Source organism: Convolutriloba macropyga, chromosome 3 (genome assembly GCF_964194025.1).
Source record: "Convolutriloba macropyga chromosome 3, txConMacr16.3, whole genome shotgun sequence".
NCBI lineage: Eukaryota > Metazoa > Xenacoelomorpha > Acoela > Convolutidae > Convolutriloba > Convolutriloba macropyga.
Window position 1 is genome coordinate 66,116,445 of NC_134470.1, and position 17,835 is coordinate 66,134,279.

At 34.5% G+C, this 17,835-nt stretch overlaps 1 protein-coding gene across 2 annotated transcripts; it reads right to left on the reverse strand.

Annotated features, from left to right (window-relative positions):
* Positions 1–629: 629 nt before the first annotated feature.
* On the reverse strand, positions 630–14,010 carry LOC142337215 (uncharacterized). 2 transcript variants are annotated; one of them, XM_075386349.1, is made up of 7 exons: positions 13,072–14,010; positions 9,683–9,890; positions 8,688–8,839; positions 7,933–8,038; positions 7,465–7,718; positions 6,250–6,449; positions 630–1,202 (listed from the first exon to the last, which is right to left on the reverse strand). In XM_075386349.1, the coding sequence occupies exons 1-7, from the start codon at positions 13,255–13,257 to the stop codon at positions 1,016–1,018; spliced, it is 1,293 nt and encodes a 430-aa protein (XP_075242464.1). In that variant the 5' UTR covers positions 13,258–14,010; the 3' UTR covers positions 630–1,015. The 2 variants fall into 2 exon arrangements, with proteins under 2 accessions (XP_075242464.1, XP_075242465.1); XM_075386350.1 differs by having other exon boundaries at positions 1,026–1,216.
* Positions 14,011–17,835: the final 3,825 nt, after the last annotated feature.

Consider the following 17,835-nt stretch of genomic DNA (forward strand, 5'->3'; position numbering starts at 1 on the left):
ACTGCAAGATTGTATACTACTATGTCAACTTGCTAATTGAGTGTTTTTTTGTTTGATCAAAAGGCAATATCTCTTGCTTTTCGCAATCATGGTGCGGAAGATGCATATTCAACAGCCAAAATCTTCAAGGCAACGACAATAACCCTTCAGGATTGTGGGACGCAATGCATGAAGCATTTGTCAAACAATTAATTACTATTTACTTTGGTATGACCCGATATATAAAACTTTGGTATGGGCCAGATGGGCAGAACCAAAACTCTGCCCAGATTATGAGCTCGGTCACGCCAGACCTCCCTGTCCGCGACCCAAGCCCTTCCATAGTTGTCTTGGATCGCGGTCCTGGTCCTGGAGTTCAAACTTCAGGATCTGAGTTCAACTGATTTTGTCAAATTATAACAAAATTTCTGTTCGATGGGTTAAGTTTTTTTATGATTTAAACCAACATAGCTTAGGTGATACTTTAAAGCGAAAGAGTTTAAGTTAATGCAGAAACTATGAACAACTAGAGAATTGTAGAAATTTTTTCAACGCTTGCGATCGTAGTTTGCTTGCTACTCTATTAGACCAGTTAGTTTTATACCTTCTCTAAAGGAACTTTTCGGCACTTCATATTCTTGAAGCATCTCTTTCCACACAAAACTCTCTTTCAACAATTCAAAATGAACATATTGAATCTTGTATATTGTAATTTTGTCTTAATAAATTTTATACTTCTAGTTTTGATATATAATGCGATTAATTTTTATCCCAGGCGGGATCTCGAAAATCGGGAAGTCTAGTTTCAATGTGTCGACATTTTGTTGTTAAATGTTTAGTATGATTTATGATATTTCAGATCCGTTCCGTTTCCACAATCCAACTCTTGGTGTCTAAACTTTTACGGCTCCAAGTGCTTTGGGTGCAATTTTCACTCATGATACTGAATACAACTTCACACTTAAAAACCGCATAATTTGCACCTCCAGGTCATGCAATTTTAGAGATCTGATTATTCGATGTTGACACTTTGGGTTCATGAGAAACTGGGTCGCTTGCTCTGAGAACTTCTGGGCTTTTCATTCTCGGGTTTTTTGGGGAACACTTCAACCTCTAACTCGGATGCTCTTTTGTACTTGGTGCGGATGTAGCGTGCTTTGCTGGCCTCCTGCCATGCTGCATCCTGCCATATCTTCATAAGCTCACGTTTCCTTCTCTCTTTCCTAAAATGAGGGTTCTTTTCTTAACAAACCTCTATAGTGTAAGGCAATGATGAGCTTATTGCTAGTTAAACGAGTCAAATATGATTTACAAAACCATATTGATTTACAAAACCATATTGATCAAAACAATTAAATTGAACTTCTATTTTTCTTTATTATTATTGACTGGACTATGGAATCAACCAACGCAGAGGATGTGGCCAATGGTATCGTGAGTAAAAACAACACACAAACATCACAAATACAAGAGTAACAAAAGGAAGTATCTAAGCTTCGTAAAACTATTGTTGAACAAGACCAAAAAATTGAAATGCTAACAAAAAACCAGAAAAACATGAACGATCGGCTCAGAGCACAGGAACGATACTCAAGGAAAGATAGCGTTCTAATCGTTAACCCCCATTTGATAGTCGAAGTGTACAGGACGTTACCCTCGAAACATTGAAATTTTTTGATAAATTTCTTGGAGTGTACCTGGAGAGACCCAGCATCAAAGCTTGTCATATTGTACCGGGTCAACTGAAGTACAACAATATGCCTACTGTTATATGCAAGTTCATCTACTTTGCTGACCAAAAAGAAATTTTTAAGAAAAGACGAGCCTTATGAAACAAGAAAAACGCAATCAATGGAAACAACATCTACATAAACGAGCCACTCCCTGAATGTGAGGCTCAAATCAAAGCAGAGGCTACGAAACGCAACTTAATTACAATAACACAAAATTGCGTTGTTTCCGTGCTCGTTGAAAACAACGAACAGAAACCACAATTCGTTCGGGTGAATGAAATAGGAGAATTAGGCAAGCTTACATTCATTAAAAAGCGAAATGTTAAGGACGATGATGTAGACATCAGATCTCCCGCTGCCAAACGACAAAAATAGTAAAACAAGATGATAACTAAAAATGAAATCTGAATCAAAATAATTGTTCTGGATTTATGTTGAAATCTGCTTTCTGTTTGTGTAACTCAAAAACTCCCATCATGTTCAACCGGAAGAGCAAATTCATGTTTTTATTAGGATTCTAAAAATTAGTATTATTATTGCACCTGACACTACAGAAAACCACCAGCTGGTTAAATCCTTTGATTAGCAGAGTTCTCTGTCCTTAACTCTGCTTGTGATTTCCGCAAGTAGTCTTTTCGGATTGTGATATACGCGGTCTTTTTGAAAAGACAGGGGTTAAGGAAGAGTAACTTTGTAATCATTGCTCTCTTCTTCCTGTGATTTTATCGGGAACTGATTCCATTTGATACTACTAATCTGTGGAAAGTTTTTTTCCTTTTTCCTTCTTGCTTTTGTTTTGCGTTTTTTTCATTTAATTTTTAAAATCATTTACACTTTTTACTTTAGGCTGTGTCTGGCGGCCTGCGTAGCTAGTTAGTTCATTAATTAAGTTAAAACTTCAAGTCTTATCGAAAAACATGTCAATTTGTTTCCAAATCATGCTTCAAAACATTCGTTCACTAACCAAAAACCTTGATGATCTACAAGTGTTACTAGAAAGTCTAAGTGAGAAAACGTCGGCAATCTGTCTGACGGAAACTTGGCTCAAGGAATATCATCACACAAAAACAATGTTTCTAGAGGGTTATAGAACTCTCGTTAATATCAACAGAAAAAAAGAGAAGGTGTTGCAATTTTTATTTAAAAATCTCTACAAGCAAAAGTTGTTAACTCGTGTAACTTAAACGGACTTCAGGCACTCACTATGAGAGTTACCGGAACCGTCGAGACCGCCATCTATGTAACTTGCATGTATATGCCTCCATATTCAGTTAACACGGAAACCCTTTCAAAAATTGAAAGTTATATTGACAGTTTGATAATAGAACCACAATCTTATAATATCGTCTGTGGTGACTTTAATATCAATTTTTTAAAAAACAATCAGAAACGAGAGACGTTGAAGGAAATTATGAAAGGATGTTGTATGAAAATAATTGATGAAAATTCAATTACGCGAGAAACCGCATGCTCAAAATCAAACTTAGACATCTTTTTTTTGCAATTTTACAGCGGAGTTAAAAAAAAACAAAACATGTATATCTGATCATTATTCTGTATTTCCTGGTTTTCAGACAGGAACACAGATGGAAAACAAACTTGAATACATCACTTCAAGAAACTGGCAAAAAATAAAAGATATCTCCCTAATTGAAAAAATAAATTTTGTTTTGAGTCATGAAATATCAAAACTTGAAAATTTTGAGAAATACAAGACAATTGATAACAAGTTTGAAGAGCTTCAAATTTTACTGAAATCAATTTTGGATAGATATCTTCCCAAGCAGGTTGTAAAAAACAAAAAACCATCACAGCTGGGTTGATAACCAATTGAAAAGAGAAATTGCAAAAAAGAATAGGATGTTCAGAGAAAGTATGAAATCAAAAACAACAGAGGCCAAAGAAAAGTACCAAGAACAACGTAAAAAAGTTAAACATATGGTGAAAGTAAAGATGAAACAATTTTATCTTAAAATAATAGAAAAGCATGCAGCATAATCAAACAGAAAATTTTTTCAATTAATAAGAAATCTTAGCGGAAATGAGCGAGAAGAAGTACAAAATCTCAACCAAAAGGAAGTAAACGATTTTTCAATCACTTCTTTGCAACAATTGGTGAAAAATTGAACAAAAAGTTTAGACAAAGTGAGTGTTCATTAAAAAATCAACAAGTTCAATCTATGTTTTTGTTACCAACGAGCAAAAAAGAAGTGCTTAGAGTTATCCAGTATTCTAAGTCAAAATACAGCGAAGATTATATGGATCTTAACTATATCTTTATAAAATCTGTAGCAGTTTCAATCGCTACCTATCCGAACTGATTAACACATGTTTTCAGGAAGGCATTTTTCCAGACTCATTGAAAATAGCATCAGTAACACCTCTACATAAAGAAGGTGAAAAAAATGAACCCAATAATTTTCGCCCAAAATCTCTCTTACCAACTCTTGGTAAAATTTTTGAAAAAATTATTCTAAATCGTGTTTCTAACTACTTTAAAGACTTTGAAATTTTAAACAGCAAACAATTCGGTTTTAGGGAAAAAAGAGGAACTGTTGACGCAGTTAGCAGTTTGGTTGAGTTGATACGATCATCAAAACATTCTTATACGGAGCACACTTATTGCACATTTTTAGATTTACGTAAAGCTTTCGACACTATTGACAGAAAAATTCTGCTTCAAAAGTGTAAAATGTATGGATTAAGGGGTCCTGTATATACTATTTTGGAATCTTATTTAAAAAACAGGAAACAATTTGTACAGTCTGGACAAAGGAAGTCGCAAATGACAGAAGTTAAATACGGGGTACCACAAGGGTCTATATTAGGCCCACTTCTTTTCATTGTTTACATAAATGATTTGAAAACCAACAGCCCATGCTCGAACTTCATTTTCTATGCTGATGATACTGCAGCTTACACAAAATCAAATAAAGCAAATGCTTGTCGGGAACATCAACAGATCTTATCTCAAACAGAAAACTGGCTTAAAATGAACAAACTTACACTGAACACGGATAAAAGTAAAACCATAACCTTTAAGACTAAGCATGACAGAAGTGATGTCTTTACAATGAACGGCAAGCGCCTTGAAAATATAAATTCTTTAGGTTACTTGGGCATAACGATTGACAAAAAATTATGTTTTAGAGAACACTCGAATCACGTAGAAAATAAATTGGTACAATTTTGCGGACTTTTCTATAAATTGAGAAACATTTTAAATCGCAGCCAATTGATCAAGATTTTCAACACTTATGTTAAACCAGTGGTTCAATACGGGATTCTAGTCTATGGTACTGCCAGTAGAGCTACGATGCAGAAAATCGATGCGAAAATTAATAGAATACTGAGAGTAATCTTTTTTGTTCAAAAGTTTGACTCGGTTTCTCTCATCAGAGAGAAATACAAAGTTTTTTCGGCCCAGGAGCTTCATCTGTACGAAGTTTTTAAATTGATGACAAAATGCATAAGACGTGAAAGTTGCATCATGGACATAAATCACTTCATTACACAAAATGAACAGTCAAAACTGTGCTCATGCGAGAAACGAGTTAAAGCTGTCCCCCTTAATTCATCTCTTTCCGAAAACAGTCTGTCAAATAAAATCCGAAAACTCTTAAACGTTTTTCTCAAACTGGATTCTAATTTTGTAACAAAAGTGAAAAATTTGAGCGGCGCACAGTTAGAAAATTTTGCTCACGAAAAGCTAGAAAACTATTTTTTTACTGATTGAACAACTCACTAGGTTGATTTATGGCTTAAATTAGAAAATTTTTTCACCAAAAAGTATGACCAAATTGAAATCATTTACCACTAACCTTCCTTGTTTTTTTTATCGCTATCACTTTAATTTTGATTTCCACTGAATAACTTTGAAATAAATAACATGAAATTTCTCTTCCGACTATGAGACGCCTGAAAACGGACCTTATGGTCTAATGGCGATCTTTCTGGTGCTCTTTTTTTGTATTGATCAACTGTGTAAGTGCTCTATTTATTCTGCTGTAAAGACACCAGTAAACAATTTATTATTATTATTATTATTATTATTATTATTATTATTATTATTATTATTATTATTATTATTATTATTATTATTATATTCAGTACCAGATTTGAATTTGGAGGAACCCAAGGAAGTTGACTTTGTTATAGCTCTATGGAGCTTTATGATTAGCTCTATGGAGCTAATGCATTCATTTTCGGGCAGTTTAAACATGTAAAATATTTTATAAGTTAACTTATGTCGCTGTGCAGCTATAATCCCCTGAGAGCAAACTCACTTTTGTGGCGTAAATCTTTTATTTCACCAATTTCAAGACTCGGATACTGCGGTGCAGTTGAACAGTTTTTCGGTAACAGTTATTTTCTTGAGTATCTTTGTCTTGACTTTAAGTTTTACTAGATAGAATATGATGTCCATTGACCTGTTAATTTTAGTAAACATATTCTTTCGTTTTATCAGACGTGAAATTTTTCATTCAAAATAGCAATTTTTCTGAATAATAACATGTAATAGATATCCCCCGCTTACTTTTTGATATCTTGGAATACAACAGAAGCCGTGCTGTAGAATAGAGAACTTCTTTTGCCAGTAGAGGTCTGTTGGCTCATTCTGCGTCTGCTTTCACCCCTACTGCGGGCTCGGCTGGTGTTGCCACTCTGGTCCGAGGAGGTGTCGGGGCGTCTGTTCCGGGCAACTGTACTGGGGCGACTGTGGTTACCAGTGGTGCTCTGTATTTACAAAAGGTATATACGAATGCACCCGGGTCGAAGATTTTGATTCTCATCCTTACAAAAGTCTTCAACGCAGATTATGTAAGGTCAACGCAAAATTATGTAAGATTTACGCTAAATTCAATGCAAAGTTATGTTAGATCTACGCTAAATTCAGCGCAAAGTTAGGATTGACGCTCAAGCGTAGATTTTACATAAGATCAATGCATACAGCGCCAATCTTACATAATTTTGCGTTTTTTAACGTTTACATCTAGGCCTGGGGTCGAATAGCGGTGAATTATTTTTTTCCGCCGCGTTCACCGGATTTCTTACATTATGATTTGCCATAATAGTCGATGCGGTGAATTTTTTAAGAAATGCGTTGAATTTCGTGTTGAATTTTTGTAAGAAATACGGTGAAAAGTGGTGAATTATTTTTTTTCACCGCAATCACCGCATTTATTACAAAATTTCACCGAATTCCAAAAGTTTACCCAAAAGTTTACCCAAAAACCTTGACAAGGTAGGGACAGAAACAAGTAAAACTGTGGCTGCAATGGAGGTCCTTTCAGAAAAATGCAGCTCAAAACTCTTCATTTTTATGGGACGGCAAGGGGGTAAAACCATGCAAGAGGGGGGCTGCGAGTGGTTAAAATAATGATACAGTTGGACTGCTAAGAGGGAGGGGGAGTGGATGATATAGAGTGAGGAATGAATGGGACACATTCACAAAAAATCCTCTCATTGCAACCCGTCTTTTATTACATTTTTTTTTTACATTTGCATTTATCAAGGCAACAAGATTCCGCGTGTTTTTTGTTGCAAAATCAAGGTCTCAAACAAAACTGTGGATAGTTACAGATGTCGGGTTACGAGTGCGTTATGATAGTACTACCTAGTGAACATCATAAGAATATAAATCGATTCAAAAACCTGAGTCCTTTTTTATCCAAAAAAGTTGGAGCAAACGGGCTCCGATTAAGACAATTATATGCAAAGTTTATGCACAGTTAAGGGATCACATACTTACTTGGGTTTCGTTCAAGTCATACAGTGGATTTTTCTCCTGCACTTGGGTTATGTATTTGTTAGTGACTAAGAGTGACTTTTGCAACATGGCCCATAAGTTGCTACCCCGACCTCTGTTCAACCTGAATCTCTCCGCCCTCTCTCTCCTCTCTGTCTCTTCTTTAGCCTGTCTCTCTTTCTCCTCTTCTGTTCTCCTAGCCTCCCACTCCTCTATTTGTTGAGCTAGCCATTGTTGCTTCTCGTAGATTTTGGATCCTAAATTTTTTTTGCAAATTTTCAAGTACCAAGAAATGCTGCGAAGAAAATGTTAATCAGGACATTTACAGTTCACCGTTAATTGACCCTATCTATTGGGTAAGCTTATCTCACAGATTCAGTACCATATTCCAACGATACTGCTAGGATTAAGTCGGAAAATGTTTCCGAACTGTCAAAACTGCAAAAGAAGAAGAGTGGACTTGTGACTCACCAGGGCCACAAGTGGGGGGTCTTCCGTCATGAGGCCTCCTCATCGATGGAGAAGAACTGCGACCTGTGGTGGCTGCACTTTGGATTCTTCGCCATTCTCTTCCATCCTAAAGTTAACATCTTGAATTGTTTTTGGGAAGTTGCCTGGAAGTTTATCTCTAACAGCTCCACTATTACGCGTAATACAAAATTACTGAAATCTACATTTTTGGTGGTTACTAAAAGCCAGGAACATTTGGTGCCCACGTAAATTGTATGTGTTCTAAAACCCACTATTTTAAATATTTACATTTTCCTTGATTGCAAAAACAAGTGATTTGAATTGTTGGCGAAAATTTATAAAAAAAAGAGTATGAGTAAAAATGGTTTACTGTGTACAGATTTCTGATCAAATAATGAGAAGTGAAAATCATAACTCACAGAGTCAATTTCTGAGCTTCAATTTGGAAGACAGCTTAAGCGAATTCAAAAAGAGAAGTGAAGTGAGCGAGCAAAATTCGTAAAGAAATATCACAATCGAGCTTAGGTCCACTGCAATTTCCACAGAGGTTTTGCCCAGAATTGCTCTCTTAAAGCGAGTCATAAATTCTGGCCTCAACTTACGACCAGAACTTAAACAGCAGGTTGGCCATTCTAGTTGAACTCCGAGAGATATCGTGCAAGAATCTTTACTGGTATGATTATTTGACCTTGCAAGATCTCACAAGATAACCGTAGTATAACTAGGGTATTGTGTAAAAGCTAAGAAATTTTTACCTGAGATATATCGTAAGCTAGTTCGCGCAGTATCTTTTCCAGCCTTGCCTTGTTGTGCCCCCCGATGATAGAGTGAGGGGGGTTGCGCCACTTTCTCACATAAGACTGCAGGTCCTTGTAGATTGCACTGCTCTCTTCACTCATTATGTTCACTATAAATACACGCACCCACTGAAACGAAATTTGATAGCCTTGAAAAGAAATATATTTAAACGCTGATAACCTCATCAAGATCTTGCTATGTTACTTGCTGTAAAAACATCAAGGTATGCACGATATTCGCATGGGTATCAAGAAATAACAAGATAAACCTGCAAAAAAATTGATCGAGGTGGGATTCGAACCCAGCATCCATTTAAGTTTGGGCAATTCGTATCAAGTTTTGATTCGTTGAGCATAATCCCATAATTATTAGGAGAAAAGGGTTCATAAACAAAACAAAACGGATTTCATAACAATTTGAGAAGTCTATAGTAGGGAAAATTAAAACAGGAAAATCTCACAGTTTGTTTGCAGACAAACAATTCCATAATGATTAGGAGAATTAGGATTCGCAAAAAAACTAAATTTGAGCTGTCTCCTTTTCGCCTCGGGAATGAACTTTATTACCAACTGTGAACAAAATAATTCATGCTTTATCTTAGTACGGATAATTTGTCAACAATACGAAGTGATACTATCCGTGAAAATTTACATGTACCATTATAAAAATGTGAAAACGTCAATTATGGAGCGTCGTCATCTGCCATGCGAAAAGGAAACAGTTTCACAAAATAGACGCCTTTAGTTAGAAGTCAAATTTGAACAAGCTTTCAGTATTGAGAAGATAAGCAAATAATCTAGTTGAGAGGTATCGACATTCGAAAAGACTTGTTGTCGAGTTTAGTAGTGCACTCTACCATGTGTTTACGGTAGAAAAAATACCCCCATCCCAACAACTCTACTTTATTAGTCTTTTTGTATGGTCAACCCCTCAACTAGGGTAGTATTCGAACTTTTGGGTATCTCCAAATTGAGAGTCACGGCTCGGCGCGCAGACCTTCCTCTGAGAGGAGTGGAGGTGGATGCCATTCCACCATCTCCCACTGAGAGACTCCTAGGAGCCACTGTGGACTTTCTACTGAAGCAAGAGGAGGCCGCAAACTCCGCAAAGAAGTCCTCGTCTGTCATTTTGAACTCATTCGGAACTTCAGTCACTTCTGGCTGGAAAAAAGGAAGCATCGAGAAACGATGATCGGGAATGCCATGCATAGGGTGAAAGAAGTTCAAACGCATTTCATTAGCTTTTGTCATTTTTTAACTGCAATTGTCTTACTTGATGCATTTTGTTCAAAAGCTGTAAACATTTGACAACTTTTGTATGGGATTCACCGCATTTCATCGCTAAACTGCAGTCGTCGCTTTTTCCCGCATTACAAAAAAGCGGTTTTTAATCAGGAAGATTTATTTCGCTAGTACAAGGTTTCCTCATGGCAATGGCACCCAAAAGCTGTGTACACTAAAGAAAATTTACGAAGAGTTATAAAAATGAAATATAACAATTTAAGTTCAAACGAGCTCTCCAATGAAGCATCATTGCGTCTTCACCTTTCTTAAAGCCTCACAGACCGTTTGTGTTGTTTTGATGCAAGTTTCTAACAACATCAAGGTCAATTTCGTTTCAAACTCGACTATTTGCTGGCCCTTCTTGCAGTTTTTGCTCCTTCTCTAGGACAAAAACTGCACAAAATGTTCAATTTATGCATATCAGCAAACCCTTGCTGAAAAATAAAGTCCTGTTTAATCATTTTTTCCTCATAATCTCTAAAATTGTAAAATTATCTACAGCGTTCAGCTTGTTTGGAGATCTAATCAAAAAATTTTGTCCATTTGATAGTACTGCACCTCAAAAAACAAGTGATCGCGTGTCTGAAAATTGTTGTTTTTTAAGAATGTTTTTCCATTTCTTCGAGAAACTCGTACAATTCGAGACTCGTCAACGCGTTGTGAGATGCGCCCTCTAATATCATCAGTAAAACAGCTTTCTGCTAGACATATTTTTTTAGCATATCAATACACTGTTTTGATCGAAAACAATTGTCTGTCTTATTTTCTTCACTGTACTTTTTTGCAGCATTTCTTGCAAAATTTATCTTTTGAGAATTTGTCTCTGTATGCTTCGTGAAATTTAATCATAGCATGAGAAAGATCACTGAGTCACATTGATGCGTTCCAGTCGGGTTTTCGTATTTTTTAGAATTTATTGACTAGTTTTTGACATTTTCGGAGGTGTTTCGAAACTGGCTTCGAAACTGCTATTTTTACATATTGTACTGATGCATTAAGTGCACTTGATTTTGGTGTTCATTAGAATTCATTTAGTATTTTGTCCATGGATAACAGACATTTCCTAGAGTAACAACTGGGCAAACGGTGGAAAAACTGAGAATTTAACCTTTTTTCTCTTTAAGCGGTCAAATCCAATGAAAACGTTTTCCACCGTTTGCAATTTCCTGTTAATTGCGATTAACTCGAGTGAAATCAGATTCAGAAATGAAGATAATTTTTCTGAATTTTTGAGTTATGCACGCATTTGGATTTCGTTTCAATTTCTCTCTTTGAGCACAAGTCGCACTGACGTTTTTTAAAACCTACACGATTCAATATAACTGTAGCAGTTAATTGCTTATCATTTTTATTGTTTTGACCCATGTTTGCTAGTAAACTATTTGTCGATTTTCTAGCTCTTTCCGAATTTTTGTTTTTTTTTCGTATGTGTCATTTAATCAACTTTTTCCACAGTTTCCGTTTAGCTTGTATTTAGGTCCTTGTGAACAGAAGAATTCCTTTTGTTGTGGTCAATATTTTTAAAGCTTTTACTCCATCTATTTTCGTAAAAACTTTGATTAGAGTTTTTACGTCTTGCGTGTGCTTAATTGTTTTTTCACGAAGTCCTACCACTTGGACTCATTAATGACAGATCTGAATGATATTTTCACGGAAGCATAAGTCATCTTATAATTTGTTCTCTTAGTAGCTAATAGTTTTATGACATTCCAATAGTTTTTATGGCTTACCTTTTGAAAGCAAAATTAACTGCTTTCAAAAAGATTAATAGATTTTTTTGAAATTTTTCTCTTCTTGCAATTTTCTAAAATTGTATTTTAGTTTCATTGGTGACAGGCCCCATTTGTTTTCTGAAGAAAAAACTTGAAAAACTATAACATGAACAGTTTTTAATTACTGGTTGAGTTGATTTCAATACTGTTCATTGTTTTAGAAAATAAAAGAGTTCACTGAAAATGGTTTGTTTCTGCTGGCTGGTTTAACTAATCAGCCCCGTTTCGCGACAGAGTTTAGGTAATTTTTTTCAGTTTGTAGATAAGGTTTCTTACTCACAGACCATGTGTCGCCAAAAAAATATTTTTGAATTTCGACTTCATTTGCTGTTGATGTTTTGGCTGCGGGTTTTGTTTGTCATTTTCAATATATGTATATGTATGTATTCATTTACCCTTGACGCCAACATTTTTAAGTTCGTCAAAAGCCATTTTCCTATTTTTCTCTTATTCCTTTGCAATTTTGGTTTATATTTTTTGTGGACGCGTAGCTTGAATTTTATCCAATTGCGATTGATTTTGATAAATTTGGCACCCAATGTATTCGGAGAATAATAAATTTTTATGTTTCTTTTTTCAGTGGTCATATGATTTTGCTCTCAATTATGCTGTTCACACACAAAAAATTGGGTCGAGACGTTAGCTTTTTCAATTCGATCAGGACCTCTCCCGTTACTTTTAATTCGATTTCATTACAGGTTACTTGTTACTGCATTCTGTGTCGGTTTTTTTGATAAACTTTTTCCAGCACAAGTAGCTTATCTATCTTAGTGTAAAAGATTTCTGCACCCACTAATAAATGTAAATTAAGAAAGCAAAATCTAATTGCAGTTAAATAGAGGTAAATCAAGATAAATATTTGTACAGTCGTACTCAAAAAATTTGAATAGTCTCAATTTTGTTTATTTTGGCAAAATTATTTGTTTATTCGATAGATCTGTTTTTTCTTCTGCTTGAGAAATTGTATTAGGCTCATTTACTTCTTCTCAACTAAATGCATTACCAAATTCAGTTTTTGTCCGTTCTAGTGAAATTTGTTTAAAAAACCGCTGATTTATTTTGCTGCAATGGTATGCATATCTGCATTAACTTGGGAATCCATAAGTTTAAAATGAAAAAGCAGAATTTACTCTGTAGTTTTTTTTCTAAAGTTACCCATCTCTGTTTAATTTGATAGATAAGCAAGCCAAAAATCTTGATGTGCAGGGCTGGAACATTGTGTGCAAACGCACATTACATAGCCTCCTTGTTTGTTTAGGAAATGGTGATAAAAGTATAAAGTGCACCTTGCGGATCTCCCGTTGTTTCTCCTCCATTCTCCTCCTCTGGTTGTTCTCCCTTTTATGGAAAGCAGACTTCTGTCTCTCAAGTTGTCTATCTGCCCTTATATGGTTCCTCACAATCAGTCTATCCCTCGTCTTCTGTTCACGTAGCTCCAAATCCAACACCTCGCTGCCTTTATTTGTGTACATTAGGAATGGGAAAAAAGTTGAAAAAATGGATCGGACTCTATGCAGATTATCCAACTTATGTCAATAGAATATTCAGGTTTTAGATTGAGCTCTGATATAAATATTGAGAAGAATCAAATAAGAGTCACACAAGAATCATCACAGCAGGTCCGGAGGTCTAACAGGTCCCGAGATAACCACTAAAAGACAAACTTACTAATTATGCAATGTTCCAAATTTTTTTGTAAACTTGCCGGAAAATTGGTTCAAATATCAAATTAACGTTTGTAAGAACTTTCTAAAGTAGTGATAAGCAGTTTAATAGCATGTTCAATTCCTGGTTACAATTGAATGAGAAAATTGATCAATTGCGCGATAATTCTTTTAAACGAGTGAATTGGAGGAATTTATAAGAGGCCCAAATGATCCATTCTAGAGGTAAATGTTCATTAACATGCTAATTGAGGTCAAACATCGGTAAAAATTAAAATCGGTTAAATCATCGGTGAAATCGAGCTGAATGATCGTTAAAAAACAAAATTATGAATAACTGTGAACTTTCACATAAAATTAGTGGAAAAGCGTTTTTATTAATACCAGAGTTCATAAAATTGAAGCCGAATAAACTATATGTCACAGAAAAACTGAGGTTCAAAATCATCAGAAAACTTCTACCCAAAAGTTCATTATTTTGTAAATTAACGAAATGGTGATAATTTTTATAATTATTCACAATTTTATGACTTTGAATCTGTAGTTTTTGCTCATGCTAAATGGCACGTTAAATTAGTTTGTTAGAAATCTAATTTGAAGTGATTCGAAAATCTCTTCAAAAACATGGCCAATTTTTGACACACAGAACGTGATAATTAGAAGTGAAAATGAACTCTTTGACTTAAATGCATTTTTTGAAATCATTATGAAGTTTGCTTGTTCGGACGATCAGAAAAATGTGCAAGCATGTTTGATATGTCAATTTTGTACCATTCGGTGGTGATAAGCATAAAACCAATTATCAGAGAAAGTAAAACAAAATTGATTTTGTAGCATTTCTGAATTAATAAGTCCGTATATTACTTTTTTCTGCGTAACAGACACAAAAAGTGTGTAATTGTGCAGCGTTTCCTCTCTTGCATCAATGGGGCATAGCATAATAGGCGGACACGGTAACGCGAACGCATTTTTTGTCGCCATTAGGCGAAACTTTCGAACTAAAGTTTTGCGGACATTAGGCAAATAAAAACTCAATAGCATTACTTCAAAATCTACTTAACGCTATGAAGTACTCAATTGTCTCTTGCAAATGTCGCTGCATGATAATAGCTTACAATAACGGCCACATTTTTAAATATTGATCATTATAATGATGTAGCATTTTATTTTATGTCCACCCAGCATTTATGACATTTTACGTTTTTCAAATTTGCTTACGCAAAATTTTGCGTAACAGTTTTGAAACATTTACGATAGCAATGATTTTTTAAATCAGTTTCCCCACTCTTTACTCTGTATTTCTAAATAGGTTTGCCTGAATGTTAGCTAAGGGCAAAAAGAGTTTGCAAAAAGGGTACAATTTACGGGTCTAGGAAACAAAAACCCCACGGAAAAAACCACCAAATTTTAGAAAGGAAGTAAGCCACCATGAAAGCAAACTCCTGTGATAACCCCCCCCCCCCCCCTGTTTAATTTTGAATGTAATTTTGATCGTGATAATTTCTTGGGTTATGATAGTTTCGTATCAAATCCTAGGGGCCGCTAAAGCATAGCCACGGCCCACGAGGCATGACAAAACGTGTAGATAGTCAATTGGGGTAGGGGTATTTCCGTGGGGGTTTATTTCCATGGGATTTTTTCCTATCTTGAGTGGTTTTTTAACTGGTTTTCATCTAATGTCTGAAAATTTTAATTTAAAATTTTTGCCTAATGGCTACAAAAAATGTTTTTGCCAAACGAGTTTTCGCTTATTATGCCATCCCTCAGAGCGATATTTGTTGACTACCATTTTCAGTTCATGATTAAAAGAATTAAAGCAGAAATTGATCAATTATACAGCAATAAACAAAATATGTAAGCGTAATGTGTAAGTATTTTGATCCAACATTTTGTACAAATAATAGAAAAAATAGAAACGCTGGTCTCTGTAAACTATCTTAACAGCTGTGTCAATATTGTTCCTAACGGGAAATAAGCAGAACATGATCACCTGTTACCTAGAGAAAAGTTGAACGATCTCTTTTATGTAGATAACTGTGGATCCTCGACAGATTTCTACCCCCATAGGAAGTAGCGATAAGGCAGAACACAAGACTAAAATAAAATAACAACTTAAAAATTAAATTATTTTTTTTGGGAAAAAAAATAAAAACGTTCACAGGAAGAAAACTGAAAACCAAATCAATCCGTGAGACCGCACCATTTGTTGTGTTAGAGAATTAACTATATGTCTAACAATTTTTGCTGAAAATTTCAGCTTTTCAACAATAAAAAGGCATCTCTTTTAAATGGAACGTCGGTGACGTTCGGCCACTCAAAAAGCTTCCATTTGATCATTGTTATATGCGTCCCATCTCTGAAAAAAAATAAATTTAAAAAAATAAATTTTTTCTATTCTAACAATGAAAACATGTAGAAAGAAAAATATTTGAAACTAAGCATTAAATATTCTTTCTTACAGTAATGAAGGGATATGACTGTTAGTAAGTATAGATAAAGTCGAGAAGTCAACATTTAAGTCTCAATCTGGTCAACTTATCAGCAACTTCAGTAAAAAATAAAACCATTTGATTCCAAAATGATTGATTAAATTCAAAGAAAATGTAATATTAGGCTTAGAAATTGATCAAAATTAAATCAGAAACAAAAAAGCGGAAAGTCTCTTCAGTCAAATTGATTTAAAGCACGAAAGAGTTTTTTTCTCTAGGATTTTCAATTGACCATCTATAAATTCCGTCTCGATAAGGAAATTAGGCTAAATATAAAATTACTTTTTGTAATAAAAAGCCAGAAAATTTTTTTTTTCAAAAAATAATGCTTTTAAATGTGAGCTTTAATTTTTTTGCTAAATAAAGACGTTGTATCTAACATAAAAACTACGAACAAAAATAAAGTCAGTCATAGACTATCCCGATACGAATTTTATCGTGTTTTTTCGAAAAGAACGAACGTTTAATACGTTCTACTATTTTGTTGCAAGTTTTGAAATTTGAATGCAGAGAAAATAATTTTTTTCTGGACCACAATTAGCCATTTCAATGATGTTTAATTGGCTATTTTCCGCAAATTCTTGAGTGATTGAACTCTTCAAAAGATATTTTACCTGTAACAATTCAAGTTTTTTGTATTCAAGGCAAAATAACTGCTACCTCTGAGAGCAAGTCTCGGATCTTGGTTGCTATTCGCCACAAGAAAAATAGTTGAAAACAAATTTTAGCTCCACTGTGAGAGTCGTGGTAGAGTAACTTTTGTCAAATATTTTAAGCAATAGTTCGCAGTTCACCAAATTCAGATTTATCAAATTTTAAAAACAAGTTAACTTTGACATTAACTTACTATTCCTTTTCCCATTTTCTTCATTGCTGTTCATTGTGCATTTTCTAATTTTATTTCTGCAGAGAGTTCCTGTTTTTTATTTCCCTTTTTATTCTCTGAGTGATATCACAAAAAAGTACTGGAGATGATGGAAAAGCTGAAAACGTTCAGTTCAACTAAAGATTAGAGTTGCAACAAATTACAGACGAGCAAATGAATTACTAGCAGTCTATTTAACGTTATCCTTGGTTTGCTCAGTTGTTCTCGCATAGGATAGTTCAAACGTATCATACACAATTTTGAAATAAAGCAAAAACAAAGAATTACTTTTGTTGAAAATATGCACTGTTCTGCCGCTTCTGTCTGATATTTTTCTCATAGACGGTGGTCAGTTGATAGATATGTAAAAAAATACTTCGACTCTTTCCTTCAGAAAACAATACTTATAGAGTTTTACAAAAAATTAAAAAGCCCATGCAACTGTTTCTGTAAAAAAGCTACTAAATTTTATAAAACTGTAGCAGCCAGGATTAACTTTTATCTTCAGATTATACACGGTTTTACGTCGGAGATTATCACTCCCGTTTGAACCAGATTTTGATAAAATTCATAGCCATATTACTTTACTTTGAATTTTTTGTTAGAAAATACATTAAATTTTTTTTCTCAAAGTATTCAAAACTCTCTGCGTTCTTTTTTTTGTTGATGGATAAAATTTGAACGTTCTATTTATTTTTTGAAAACAAAAAATGCTAGCAAATCTTCAGCACAAACTATTGGTAAATTTACGAAAAATCTGGATTTTAGTTCTTTTGCACTGCCTTCGTTTTTCAATTTTATGAAAGAAGAAACCAATACTGTGTAACTTCCTTCTTTGTTTTTCCCAGAGCAAGTTTACGATTCTCAACAATGATTGTTCCGACCCACTTGTGGGGGAGTAACTATATTACTCAAATGGTTTTTTTTTGTTCAAAGAATTCTGGCCGATCGATATATTCAACGTAGAGAGTCGAGACTGGTATCATTAGAAAGCTCCTCCAGCGTAAAATAAGGAACTAAAAAGATTTTTTA